The 15,312-nt window shown below is 43.6% G+C and overlaps 1 protein-coding gene across 2 annotated transcripts in view; it reads right to left on the bottom strand.

Annotated features, from left to right (window-relative positions):
• Nucleotides 1-15,312, bottom strand: part of jarid2b (jumonji, AT rich interactive domain 2b) — a 112,188-nt gene that overhangs the window by 15,244 nt on the left and 81,632 nt on the right. For both annotated transcript variants that reach the window (XM_031296242.2, XM_031296240.2), the window contains exons 5-7: nt 12,650-12,868; nt 9,063-9,307; nt 1,510-2,956 (exon numbers count right to left, since the gene is read on the bottom strand). In XM_031296242.2, the coding sequence (XP_031152102.1) occupies nt 1,510-2,956; nt 9,063-9,307; nt 12,650-12,868 (1,911 nt within the window). The remainder of the gene's footprint in view (nt 1-1,509; nt 2,957-9,062; nt 9,308-12,649; nt 12,869-15,312) is intronic.

The following is a 15,312-nucleotide window of genomic DNA, read 5'->3' as shown; positions in this document are numbered from 1 at the left end:
AAAATAGTTCACAAACGTGTTTCTGAAAACATTTTAAGAGAGAAATAGGCCATGCAGTTGCTGAATCTGTCTTCATTTCAGATCAACAAAGGTCAGTTTAAAAGATTTGTCAGATTTTGAGAGGCTTAGTCACGCTCATTCCGCTCGCCATTTCCGGGTGAGTCCTGACTGCCCTGTATCCAACTGAACACGTCAGGTCGGCCAAAATAAAGGCCGACAGCCCCTCGGACGGACGACGGCACGGAACACACTGAACAAACTCGAGTCACCGACCTCGCCAGACTGTCCAACGGCCGATTATCGGTGTGTAGCTGCCTTTAGTAACTTCTGATTGATTCAAATCAATCAAAGGTGATATTGTCATCTTCGATAACAAAAAGTTTGGCCCACCCAACACTGCTATGTATGTGAACTATGTGCTGCATGTTTTCACTTAAATTCAAATTTAGAAAAAAACACAAATCAAATCAAGAAGACTGCCATCTTGGAGCATCTGCGCCTTTGGCTAAAACATGCATTTCCGTCGAGCCCAGTTCATTTGATTTGAAACAGCCAATTGAGCCATCACCTTTCAAAATGATGTGACCATCATTGTGCCAAACAGAGACACACATTCTGTCAATTTAAAACTGATCTGCTGGGCACAATAAAGGAAGTCATTTGGAACCAGGGTATCCTGGCTGGCTGAAGCCACTCCACTGCGGCTCACTGGCTGCCAGGTCTCTCTGGCCAACAGCCGCATACCAACTGTTCTCACACTGGGCTAATCTGAATACAGTGGTATATAAAAGCAACAAACAGCACTGCACTTGCACAACACAAGCCAGTGCAAAACTAATACAAATCTATAACTAAATGTGCATGGGGTGCATACATATACAGAAAACTCATACAGTGTCTGTCTAAACTGGGGCTGTTTAAAGACTCATAAAATGCTGATGTAATTGTGAGAAATGGAAGGTAAAAGGACAATTTGGAGGAAATGTTTTTGTGGCCTGCCAGGCCCCTTGCCAAATTGTTCCACATTGTTATTGTCATCTATAAACAGGAAGATAAAATCGGGCAGAATGCCACTGAAGCTTTCAGAGCACCACTGACACCAATAGAAATAGCAACATTTGTGATGCCTGTTCGTCTTTATAGAGCCCAACAGGAGTAACAAAACACAGTTTAAAAGCTGCAGGATACTGAGAAGGTAGGAGGCAGTTTTTTGTTACAATACATGATCTTCTTTTAATATACTGTATCTGTAACCTTTTCTTATCTTTACAATCAACAAAAATTGTGAAAGAAACAGTGTAGACAGGGCTGAGACAAGGCCTCAGTTTGGAACGGGGTGTCTGGGTTTAATTCACTCCCGTAAAATCGATAGCTCTGGTCCTTTGTGGCAGCCTGCAGGAATAAACCTGTGGCTTATTGCTTAGTTAATTCAATTCAGGAAAGAGTTTTGTAGACTAAATTGCCTTGTGCACATATACATATGTGTGTTCGCCTGTTTGGCTCACTTACCAATGACAGGAGGCTCATCCATGGTAATGCCCTGAGATTTGAGGTGCTTGCGGATGCAGGCCAGCCGCTGCACGTTGGGGCCCCAGCGCCGGCCTAGCATGTGGACCCTCTGCACCTGTGTAACAAAACGCATCTCCTCGCTCAGCTTGCACTCTGGCCGCCAGTCGGGTGGCGGGGCCACGCGGCACATGCCAGCCACCTCGGCCTGTTCCCTCACCGCATCCAAGTACACCAGAGGGTCCTGGAACTCCCGCGGCACTGGCCGGAAGACAGGGGCTTCACCCAACGCTGCCCAGCCATCTGGCCTGCTCCGCTGGCGCTCCCACTCCTTTTCCTGCTCACGTTCCTTCTGGCGCGCCATCTCTTTCTCATGCTCCCACTCCTTGTCACGATCAGTGGGCCGAAAAGCTGCTGGCTTGAGTCCGGGGTTGTTGGTGGAAGTAAGCAGAGAGGAGGTGGTGGAGGAGGACACAGAGGTTTGTTGGGGGTCTGAGGTAGTGCTGGCACGACTGGGGTTCTGTGGCTGATTCTGGCCTGATGAGGGGGAAGAGGAGGAGGAGCTCCGACCATGAGACCTGCTCTGCTGCTGCGCTTGTCGAATCAACATCAGCTTGCCGGCTGATGCCCGCTTGGGTCGCTGGTTTACCGGCTCCGCATTGGCTGCTGGTGTAGAAGGAGGCAGGGTTTGTTGAGGAGGGGGAGTGGGAGGTGGAAGTGGGGTAACAGGTGGGGTTTGTTTAGGAGAAGGGGGTGTGTCTGATTCATGTCCATTAGAAACTGGAGTGGTAGGAGTGGTGGTTTGTGCAGCAGCTTTCTCTTGATTGGCCGCCTTCTTGCTGCTGCTGCGTGTCTCCAGAGGCGTGGGTTGAAGCTTGGCCTTCTTGGCCTCAGTGCCAGTGGTTTTGGCTTTGTGATCAACAATCCCTGTCCCCACAGAATTGAGGACCACCTCCAGACGCCGCTTGGAGTTACGCAGTCCCTCTCGACCTGGGCACTCGCCCTGCTGACACTGTCTCTGCCCGTCCTCCCTGGTCAAGGTGTTGTGCCGCTGCCCATTTAGCCTGCCGTTGAGGCGGGCGCCGGCAGCCACGTTGTGCAGCCCATTGGATAATAGCACCTGTTTGCGGGTTTTTGCATTGCTGTGGTAGGCTGGTGCCGCTGCTTTTCCTGAGTTGGCCAGCCCATTGCTGGCTGCTGGCTGGCTGTGCTGATTGTGATTGTTCGCTGACGGTGTCGAGGCGGCGCTGTTGTGTTTGTTGCTGCTGCTGAGTTTGGTTTTCTTGCCCAGTTCTTTCTGTTTGGCTTTGGTGTAGGTGACGTGGCCCTTGGACACGGTGGCTGTGTATTTCTTCACAGTTTTGGACGGCAGTCGGAAGACGCGGCTCTTTTTGGCACCACCGACAGCTTGTGCCGAGCCCGCCCGCGTCAGCCCATTCACTTTAGAGACCTGAGATCAACAGAAAAAGTGGGAGAGAGATAGTACACGTTAGATGAGTAGGATAAAGAATCTTATCACAATGCTGTGGATCAATCATGTATTTGAAGTAATTGGGAAATGTATTGGAAAACAAGAATCTTTGCTTGAAGGGAAAGCGTGTTGTAAGCTTAAATCTCTGGAAGAATCCAGTTTGATCAGATTTCTGAATGTTAACACGACAGTACAAGTTAAAAATACTATTGCATCAAATATAGCAACCCATTTTCCAGAATGTACCCACACACAGATAAAATTCCATAATCAGAAAGCACGATAAGACACATGCAGGGGCGTGGGCGCACCCACACTCCACAATGAAGAGGCCAAACATTCAGATGCTAACACTGCAGTAAAATATTTGGCCGGTCAGACCAAAGACCAAAGCTATTTGTGGAAACCTACGCTATTCATTAAAGAACCAATCAACTGTCTTGATTACTATACTTTCAAATGCAGTACACTTTTGTAAACTGCAGCTCAAACTGCTGTCAACACAAAGGCTGAGATTTAGAAAAGGATACTGTATGTGCAAACCCAAACCAAAACCACTACATCCCGAGATAAACAACAGTTTGGAACGGGTAGAAAAAGGAAGAGATGACATGAGAGGGAGAGCAGGGATGGCTCTTGGTTTCTGCTAGCAGATGGCTGGACAGTATGAGGCAGGGTCATTGGGATGGAATCAAATCCCATCCGGGCGCATAAAAACAGCTTTTTATTTGCTATGGGTTTCCTTAAATGCTATAATTGAATGTGCTATGAATAAAGCTCCTGCATGTGTGTGTATTTGAGAGAGATAGAGAAAGGGACTGTGTATGATTACATGCATGTGTGTGAAGTCTTTGAGCCCCAGCTGTAGATCAGAGGTTTGGTACAGTTGTGTCTGGTTCTTTTGCTGGCCCACTGGCTACAGCTGTGGGAAGAAAACATGGTCACCCTCTCCCTCAGTGCAAAGAGCTTTACAGCTGGCTCTGTACATGTAAAAATCCATTAGGTAAAATTAAATTGTGTTTAGCTTTCACTCCATCACTGCATTCCCCGCATATACTTTCTTCCACTTATATTTCCACTGTATGCATTTCTGAGAATATCTACTTCTCTCTCTTCCTCTTGGCACCTCACGATTTGATTCGATTCTGATTCAGAGGCCAACGATTCGATTCTAAACCGATTATCGATGCATCTCGATGCAACAATTTTTTAATGTACATTTCCATGCGTGATTTAAAAAAATATACATATAAATCTGAGTTTGCTAATCACTTCCTAGACAAAGCAGCTAGACAAAGCTTAGACTTTGACATATACATTATTTGTCACACACAAGTTTTAATGAAATGTTTTGTCTACTGAGGTTTTTATTTTGTAGTCATTCCATGCTTAAGCCTTACACATGCTTGTGAAAGTCACCTTCTCTTACAGTAATCTTCCATGTCAGAGGCTCAGTCATGTTTAAAGGTGGATCATTGGCTTCTTAGAACATGAAACATGAGGTGGTCAGATGTAATGTGATAAAGTAGATGAACAGCCTATATGTGTTTTGCCTAATTATTTTATGTATGTCTTATTAGATCATGTGTATATATACAAAAAAATGTTTTTCCTTTTGGCCATTTTTGTGTGTTTTTTTTCTGCCTAAACTCTAAGTTGTTGTCCATTATCCCATCCTCTTTCAGTCACTCTGTTTTCTGATTTGTACTTGTCTGGAGACAGTAACTTTTAAATAAAAATCAACACATTTAAAAAAAAAAAAAAAAAAAAAAAAAAGAATCAAATAAAATAAATAATCGATTATTAACTTATCAGAATCGATAATCGAATCGTTCTACAGAGAATCGCGATGCATCTAAGAATCGATTATTTTTCCCACCCCTAGTGCTGACAGGAGTTTCTCTCCCTTTTTGCTCTTCCCTTTCTCTCGTTGGCTCATTGGTGTGCGTGTGTGCGTGTGAGAGTGTGAGAGAGAGAGAGAGAGAGAGAGAGAGAGAGAGCGAGAGAGAGAGAGAGAGAGACACGGCTACAGTCTTAAGAGATCTTGTAAAGTTAAAGATCAGTATTTGGCTGCCGAGATCTGAATGGGTTGAGCTGGAGGTCATGTTTCTGTAGTTGTATTAACATAAAGGGACTATCTCATCCTATTATATTTAGTTTCATTTTATTTTCAGAGAAAACAAACTCTTCTTTATGTTTTTATTTATCTAAATGACGCACGCAAAGTAGGGAGTAGACACACTTCTACATAACCCATCATGGAGCCCTAAATTGTCATTAGAAAATGTATGATCATGTTTCACTGCTATCCAACTACAGTTTATGTGTGTCTTATTGTCCAGAGCAGCTGGAAGTGAACCACAGAAGAAAGGAAGGAGGAGGGATGGGAGAAATGGAGTTATCAATCACAGTCGGGGCGCCACAGGAGGGACGTGACAGCCGGCCCATTGACAGGTTTGCCTTTGAAGGGCTCTCGTGTCACACTAGAGTGTGTGTGTGTGTGTGTGTGTGTGTGTGTGTGTGTGTGTGTGTGTGTGTGTGCGCATGTTTTTGTATTGTGTTCGTCTCAGGTGGCGGGGGGCCGACACAAAGACCAGGCCATTAAAAGATAAGGGGGGACTGAAACCTAACCCTGCATCCGTCAATCTTTCCCCTCCAACACACACACACACACACACACACACACACACACACACACACACACACCTCCTCGCAATGGAAAAACACAGGGTGACAAGGAGAGAGGGAGGAAAGAAGGGGTGTTGAGAATGAGTGAGGAGAGGACAGGGATGAAAGGGAGACTGAAAGAGAGAATTCAAGGCTGCACAGCAAGAGCTGCCTAAAGAGCACTACTGTTATTTGATACATATTTCGTGTCACATTATGTGCATCTCTCACAAAAAAGCTGCACACCATCATTGTGATTTTACTTATTTAATAATTACCAATCAGATGCATTATCTCACAAAGTTTAAACTGACTTATTTTTAATTGTTTCCTCAGCCAAATCAATACAAAGTTGATTTAGTATTAAACTGATGCTGACATAGTAACTAACTGCTAAAGCAGCAGTTGTCCAGATAGCTACTGTATTTCTCCAGCCACAGTTTGCTGACAAAGCACTGAATCTGACACGCTGTCATGACCGCTTCCTGCCACAGGAGGGCTCAGCGGACCGGCTCTCTTCAGGCTCGGCATGTCTCCATCACTTTTCTCTCTTTAATTATTCGGTCTGGTGGCAAAGGAGGATGGCAAGAGAGCGGTGATGAGGAGAAAATACAAGGCAGAGTGAAGAGACAGAAGCTAGTTTAGATACTTTGCTGGGGAAGGAAGGAAAATAAAGAAAGAAGAAGTTCACTCGTGGTAGCAGAGAGAATTCGATAAGAAATGAGAAGGGGCGATGAACAGAACAAGAAAGACAATGAAGCCAAAGGGAAAAAAATAGAACACACACACACACGCAGCCGGAGACTGTTCTGGAGTGGATTTCGGTCGCATGTGAGCGGGAAAGGGGAGGGATAGAGAGGTGGGTCTAGATGACATCATGTGTTGCTATAGCCCAGCTGAGGCCTGGCAGGAAGATTTTTAACAGGCAACATCTGCAGGAGCCGGCCGGCTGAGAAAAAGAGGGAGGAGAGAAAGACAGACAGCGAGAGAAGGCCAGCCAAATAGAAGACGACAGGAGAAAGTTTAACCCTTGCAAAGCCGTGCTTACTGACAAAGGAAGGGAGATGCAGGAGAGATTGCGCACATTTTTAAATCACAAATGGCCAGATTTCTACTTCTTTGTCAGAAGTCTTGGTCAACCTGAGGTACCACTAGTGCTGAAAGCCGCCTCATTAAAACATTCATTCATTCATCATTAAACATGAAACTACTCATCAGGGCTATTTTGTGATTTCTCCAACATGTTTCTGGTAGAGCTTGTTGAAGTGAAGACAACATGTGGCAAGACGAAGAAATGCCCAGTAATGTTCTTTTTTGTGCTTCTAGCATATCCATTGTGCAAACCTCCTCCTCACTATGATGCTCTCTATCACCAGAGGAAATGGAATATGAAATAATGTAAACATCGTAACGTGGAGTATATAGTCAATGCATCACATAGCTTGATGGCGTGCAACATATCCATCAGGTGTTACGGTGGTGCGATGACTATCAACGGGTTAAATCCTATGCTGAACTATAATTCAATTCCTATGCCATAGTCATTTACAGCATGACGGCTGGAACACCTCGACGGCCAGGCATAAAATAAATCCAGCTTAAGCCTTTTTTCCCCCTCTGCTGTCTTAGTAAGGAGTGATGCTGTGCGGCCCTGGGCAGGTTGACTTTTAAGCAGCTAGAGAAAGGTCACTACAGCCTGGCACTAATAAAACACACACACACACACACACACACAAAACCCTTTTATAAACTAACAGCGAGAGATCTACATACAGTAGCTGGCGAAAGAGGCTTCCTACAAAAGACAGGAGAGAAACACAGACAGAACAGAAATGATGTAATCTTCAATGGGCATTTAATTCTTATTGTTATCTATTGTAATATTACGAGGGAGCTTAATTAAGGATGGCGGAGGACAAACAACTAAACAAGAAAGTGCAGAGTCCTTTTCAAATGATGCGTAGTCGGCTAAATGGTTTGGCACTGCACACCCCACCTGCGCTCGCTGCTGTGTGCGGCTGCTTTGCTGACATCTCTGCTTTTATTTAATTAAAATGGATAGAATCATATTGTTTAAAAAAAAAAAAAGGTCCTGTTACGGTGCATGTATTTTGTTGATACAAGCCGCTATTAAATAAAGCAGAACTGAATCACGGTGGATTGAATTATGATAATACCTTTACCCTTCGGTTTTACACACACAACCCCTAGTTCGTTTTACGGCTACATAATCACTTAACCTTTTATATGGCTTAGCCTGTATTGTCGCAGTTGGTCGTGTGTATAAATGTGTGTGATCCTTGAACACACATGGTTAACACACATACTGTTCATGCTAATTGAAGGGAGTGAGGGAGGGAGGGAGGAGGAAAAAAAAGCACTAATCCTTCCAAATGATTGGAGCCATGTTGTCAAGGGCAAGATCCGTCTGTTTGATACAGGAGCAGAGACAGAGAGCGTGAGAGAGAGAGTGTGTGGAGAATGAAGAGAAAATGAGAGATGGAGATATAACGAGAGAAAGGTGGAATGAAAGTGCAGGAGTAAAAAACACACAGCATGAGAGGAGTGCCGACCGTGAATTGAAAAAGAAAAAGTCGAGGAAGAGTGATAGAGGCTGAAGTTTGTCTTAGCAGGCATTGTTGGTTTTACTGGACAATTCCAGCCACTTTGAAAACCTGACGCACATGCCTGAGTCTGCATCAGCAGCAGCACATTACAACAAAAACAACAACAATAACACTGGATGGAAGGTTGCCATTCAACAGGAAGGAAAAGACCGAAAGGAAGCAAAGGGAGCAGATAGATTATGAGAGAGAAAAAGAGTAAAATGTGGTGCCTCAGCAGACAACTGCTTCTGACTTGCTAATGTGATCATATGGATGACAGTTTTCTGACTAAAGCCACCTCTGCCCCCTTTCCTCCATCTCCTCCTTCTTTCACTTTGTTGGGTTTCTTGAAACCTGCTAAGTGCCATGGAGAGGGAGGCAGGCTTTCACAGCCCCTAGCCAGCACTACTAAATATAGCTGCAGTCGCAGCAGGCCAAAACACAATCATTACTCTCCCAGACACAATGGAGAGGAGAGGACAAAGGAGGAAATCAGCAATAAAAAGAAAGTAGTAGAGAGATGAGAAAGACACAGGATGATCATTGAGAGGAAAATAAAAAGAGGATGTGTCAAATAAGTAAATGAAAATATGTGTCGAGAGGGGAGGATTCCAAATGGGCATAATAGCCAAACAAGCATTCTGCACCTGGAGCCTATTAATACGGAATCCTTTCCCTGCATGCTATGGTCACATTTTTCAAGCTATCCTGAGGAAGCTATAGAAATGCTTTCATCCTTTTCCTTTCCACTTGATATTTAGCATGTTATGGCTTTGAAATTCCAATACCATGTGCTCCTGCCCATACAGTACCTGTTTGCGTAGCTCCTCAGCAGCTCTCCTCGGTGGCAGCCCATTGGCTGAGCCTCTACTGCTGGCCAGGGCCTGCTGTTCCCTCGCATGCTCCCGTGCCTCCGCCCGCTCACTGCGCTCCCTCAGGAGGGGTGGAGGTGGAGGCGGAGGAGGTGGCAGTGGCGGGGCAGGCGCATCCCTGCCGTGAGTTCCCACCTTGGGCCTCGGACTCTCCCTGGTCCCGGCTTTACCATGGCTGTTGAAAACTGAAGAGGGAGAAACAGAAGAATCAGGTGTGTTGCTTTTATGACTCTTAATTAATGTGGGAGAGGAGGATATAAAATACAATGGACGGATCTCTTAGTAGCTTTAAGTGGCTATTCACATTAGCTGAAATTACATTTGTGAAAATGGTTTAAGAAGAGAACTACAGTGGAAATTGTAGGTTTTCAGCTAAATAAGGAGGCAATATTGTACTGTTTCTTGACCAGTGGTAATTGATGAAGCTAACTGGTTTTAGTTGTCTATCTTCTCCCAGTAAATGAAATACGCATGTCTTCCTATACTTCCTGAAGATAATGGAGAGACCATGATGTTCCTTAGTGTTAGGGCTGTGCTAGGAGTGCAGCAGCATGACAGACTCTGCAGTAAAGCTTTGCATGATTCACTGTTGGGATTGAGGAATATATATATGGTATACTGTATGTACACATTTTATTTTTTCAAGTTCTGCAACCTAATTCCTAATATGCACAAGTCAAAAGTAAATCTAAAAGAAAAATTGAAGCCACCGTTAAGTAAACAGGACACTGTGGAAAGTTCCTATCAGGTAGCAAGGCATAAATACCCTAGGACGTATACTATGTTTTTTCAGGCTACCGTCTACCTATGCCAATGCCAATATGTGGACATAAGTCTCAATACCCCCCTGTAGTGCAGAATGGCATATAAACCCTTGGCACCAAACCACAACGACCAAGTGGAAAAGCCCGCACAAACATTGGAGCGACAGGGTTTTGGCTAACATATAGCCCTCAATCAGTAAAATATGCATGATTTAAGGTGTGTATGAAAAAGTCTTTGTACTATGTGTCAATGAACCTGTTCAAAATGGACGTAGACTGCATCAACCCCAGGGGATCATGCTAAACGGCTTGAACGGCAGCGAGGCAATTAACATACACATTCAATAGCTCTCTCTTTAGCTTTTATGAGGCTCAATTTAAAGTTTCATGGCGTCTTAATATCAACAGGCTGTATGGAAAAAGGATTTTACAGCATAACCTATACAGTATACTCTGAAAAGCAAGGTGTGTGTTGTTGGATGATATTGTGTGTACATTTTTTGAGCATCAGTGCATGTGCTATACTGTATATGCTTTTCCACTCATAACCACAAGTGAGCGTCTGCGAGTCTCTCGGGCCACCCGGTTCTATGAAAAATGAGAGAAATCCTGACATTTTGAGAAGTGAGCTAAGCAAGAAACTGAGCCCAATAAAAGCTGTTTAATTTAGCTATGTCAACATGGCACATGGCCGAGTGGGAGAGAGAAGCGGAGAGACGGAGCGCTGATGAATGGCCTACAATGTAGGGCCTTTCCTGTCTCTCTTTACCTCCCAGAATAAAATGTTTCTCTCTCCTTCACTAATTCTATTTCTCCTTTTTCTCAACTACTCCTCCCTCAGAGCCCATATAACCCTTCTCCTGCTGGAGAGTGGCCCAAGCTGCGTATTAAAGTGTCACGTTTGACACCAATCTTAAAACCACAAAAATTTACTGAGGTGTGTATGTGTTTGGCTCTCTTTGTGTGTGTGCCTGATACCCAACACAGCACAACCACTGTCAACACTGGAGCAATGATCCAGCCTTGACTGTGTGCGCAAACCCATGTATGTAAACGTCTGTTTCTATGTCCTTAACCCCCTCATCTCTATTGTCCCCTACAAAGTATATCTGCTTATTTCCTTCTTATCTATTTATTTAGCATATCACAGTGAAGGCGCCGAGCTGCTTTGCAAACAGTGTTGGTATATGAGATAAGAAAGGAGACTAAGCTGTCCTCATGCACACAACAAGCCTGGATTTGTTCAAACAGGTTTCACTATCCTACAGTTCGTGCTCCTCATACAGATATGTGCATATGTACAGTTTCAAGCTGCAGCTACACATGTTCATGAAAGAATGAGAGGGAAGTATATGTATCTATGTTTGTTTTGGGGGGTAGACACAGTCAGTGAACTATACAAAGGCAGTGCACAGTTCTCCAAGAGTTCAGTTCAAGCAAATCTATGGACCGCTCTTCCTCTTTCTCTCTTGAACCCACCAGTCTCTCTCCTCCTCCACATTCCACTTGAGAAGATGACAGAGAAAAGAGTTGAGCAAAGCGTTCACCTTCTGGCGGCGATTCTACAGACTAAGGGGAGGGAGGGAGGGAGGGCGAAAAGGAGGAACCATGAAATCCAGCCATTGTTTTGTTGGGGGAACGCCTGGCCGGAAGGATTGTATGTCTCCGAAGTCTGCCGGGGAGGGAGGGAGGGTCTCCGGGTTAAAATCAGTTCTCTATTGCTCTGTAAAAACCTCTAGGAGCAATATTTTGGAATCTTTGAAGTTTTACCTAATACACTGAAAAAAAGTCTCCATCTAATCAATGTCTATCCATAATTGGATTTTCTAGAATGAAGTCTTATTTTATGAATAAAAAAATAAATAAAATCACTTGAAGATGCAGTGTACTGTTTTTTTATAGTCATGTTGGGATTCTGAGTGAGTCTGTTCTCAAGGGCTCAGTTGCATGCATGCAATTACCTAAATGTTGTGCACAAGTGTGTGTGTGCATTCATCCAAATGTCTACATGCCCCAAGGGGTACACGAATGCTGTCACTGCGTGTGTGTGTGTGTGTGTGTGTGTGTGTGTGTGTGTGTGTGTGTGTCGAGGGCCCCGGCCAGCTGTTGCAGTGCGTGCATAAACACCTTGTTAGGGCTTAGCAAGCTAAGTGTTAATTGGGGTGGAAAGAGTTGATGTGCTGCTCTGTTATCCCATGTGACTTACCCTGTCTCTGCTGTGGAAAACAAAAGTGCAAACTTAGGAAATTGCTCACATTCACACAGAGAAACAAGCACTGCTACTCTGTCCTCTGTGCCATGACACATTCTGTGCTCCTGTTTGGTCCGAGTTTTTCTCTCCTCTGTTGCATTTCTCCATCATATGCTCTCTCCGTAACCTTTTTCCAAAATGGACTGTTCCATTCCTCTCTAGTTATTCTGCTGGTATACCACTCCTTTCACTCCTCTTCTTCCTTTCCCCTCACCTTCCTTTTCATCTATCTCTCTCCCTCAGAGTACCCTCTCTTTTCTTTCTCTTCTCTCACTTTCATCCTCCACAAGCGACACTCTCTTCTATTTTATTTTTCCTCGTTAACTCATCCTTCTCCTCAGACGGTAAACACAGGCTGGATCTCTGTGGCCCATGAGACCAATTGAAGACATTCTGTCTCTACCACAAAACTGCTCCTCTTCATGACTGCATTTCCCATCAATCTCTAAAAATATGTAGAAAAGAAGTCAACTCTATGCAGGCTTATTTCCCAGCTTAAGTCGCATCCTTACCATGCCCATTAAGCGGCTGCCTGGCGGGGAGCTTGCCCTTGCGGGGTGTCGAGTGGCAGGAGGAGGAGGCCGAGGCTTGGCTGTTGCTTCCCCCACTGTGAGAGTGGATCCCACCTCCGTTCCTCAGCTCCTCCTCCTCCTCCTCGTCATCATCCTCCAGGTCCTCCTCCTCCTGGGAGCTGCCAAAGTAGGCCATGTTGCTGGGCAGGGCCGATGAACCTGAGTGGAGGGGTGGAGGAAAGGAGGAGAAAGGGACACAGAGAGGGAGATGAATAATAAAGAGGTAGGTTGGGGAAGGAGGGAGAGAAAGGAAGAGGAAAAAATGACTATTTGAAATAAGATGAAGGCACCGAAAAACACAGCTTTACTGTAATTCTGTCTACTTTCCACTCAACACTTTTTGAGACCCCCAGCTGTCCATGTATGAAACAAAAAAGTAATTTACTTTTTCATTCTAATTTCTGACATTACAGATGAATCAACATCAATATGTGAGTGGTGAAATATGAACATAAAAATAGAAGTTGCTCAAGCATTTGTGAATAATAGTGATTGTGTTGCTGTTTTTTCATCTGTTTTTCTCCCAGCTGGTGGCCTATTGATGCTTTGTAAACTGCTCTGAACACAGCGCCTCCATTGTTGCATTCGCACACACACTAAAAATGCACAAACATAATCAAGGACACGCACAGCATAATGTTCAACTGATATGTAAAGCGATGACAGTTTTACTTTAACAGCACTTATACGGTGTCTGAATCAGGCTATCCATTGTCTTCCAAATTGTCTTCTTAAATCTGACATCTATGAAATTATCATTTATCAAACGGCCTTGACCTTCTGATGTTTGTCTTGTATGTTTCTGTTACTAGTAGGGGCGGTTCTAGCAATATGAGTGGCATTATTATATACAGTGTAGAAGGAAAGGGAGGGGATGACTTGCAACATATTCTGATGGCTAGAACTGAAGCCAGAGCACTGGGAGTATGAAACAGGCCATCTTTCCACTGAGACTCTCGATGTTGACAGTTTTATTGAGACATATATACTGTACATGTGCTCAAATATCTAACTCTGTACAAGAGTTGCTTTAGAAAACCAAAGAGTCACTGCTGAGCTAATCCCAAATCTGCCGCTTTCACTCTTCCAAAACAGGATTACTGTCAATCTCTCCCCCTATTGGAGAAGAAAGCCAATGTTCTCTCTCTTTCCGTTTTCTGTCACACTCAATCACTTTCATTGTCATCTCTGAGAAATCTAGCTCAATACATGCTGGAAGGAGGTAAATGGTGTTTGGCAGTGGATAGCCTATAATGTTACCTCAGTTAGCTGAATGTACACACACACTCTCATAAAAAGTCATAAAGCCCAAAGCTATGTTATAAAATCTAATAATGTTGCACTCGTAAATCAATGTGCAAACAGCTGGTCCACTATTACAGATGCACGAATAAAAACTAATGCAGGCTTACAGAGTATAGCAGTAGCGACTGGCACTATATGTTTGGACAGAAATACACACACACACAATTTATTTTTCATTGTGCTGCATCATTCCTCAGTGTGCTTCCAAAAACATAAAAATATTTTCAGCACTAGGCTGATTGTGGCTACAAATGAAACAAGTAAGAATCAGTAAGAAGAAGACAGAAGATTTCTGCAACCGTGACCCTACACACATAGAAGTATGGGCAATGGGCAACACGGCTGATTCTTTGTTAGCCATGTACTGCTGAATGAAAGAAACAGACCCTTCCTCAATAACATAAGCCTGTGTATATGCATGCATGTGTGTGAGACTAGAATAGGGGAGAGTCGTCAAAATGTAATACAATAATTTTCGATCTGTACAACTAGGCTTTGTAATGTTATAACTGCGTGTTTGTGGTTGTTGATTTATAGTTAACCGGAATGTGTGGTTATGCAACATCCTAATAGCTTTGATTAAATCTGGTTGTGAGCAGGAAACACTGGATTTTATGAATCCTTTATAAATCGATAGCATAGCATGAGCAACTGCTGTGGTCTTTATTACCCTTTTAGGGGCCGCAGTGCTTTAAGGGCATTAATGGGAAGCAATGCAGGATTGCATGTCAATTAAAATAATGTTAAGCCTCTGAAAAATAGGCTGAATTTAACTAGCCGGCTATACAGACCACTTAAAATGTCCACAGAGTGAATAAAAAATTAGCCAAACCAATTATTTAATTAGCACTCTTGTTTTGGAGGGTGCTGGATACTTATCTTAGATTTTGCACATTCAATACCTTATCAAGTAGCTTAAAAATATAGAGATAACACAAGTATGACTCAATTTTTTCAGAATTAAATTTTCTAATAAACTTACACAAGGGAAAAATTGTATACATATCGGAAAAAGTCAGAAAATGGAAGCAAAACTTCAAATACTTTACAGGGTCTCTATTTGGACAATAGGTTTTAGATTGAACATAATAAATAAATGAACAAATGTAATCAATATGTGTGCAATATGACTCAAACACATGTAAGTGGACAATGGCGCTTGGCTTGGAAACATTTGAGTGTATGTGAGGATACACCCAATACTTAATTGACACCCTGGCTAAGACTGGGCTTTTCTAATAACAAAGGAGAGGACTTAACTGGTGCTAACCAGTACCATGCAGACCAAGGTACTGTTG

The sequence above is a fragment of the Sander lucioperca genome, chromosome 16, assembly GCF_008315115.2.
Source record: "Sander lucioperca isolate FBNREF2018 chromosome 16, SLUC_FBN_1.2, whole genome shotgun sequence".
Lineage (NCBI taxonomy): Eukaryota > Metazoa > Chordata > Actinopteri > Perciformes > Percidae > Sander > Sander lucioperca.
The sequence above is the reverse complement of the archived record's forward strand: the minus strand, read 5'-3'. Positions and strand labels throughout refer to the sequence as shown.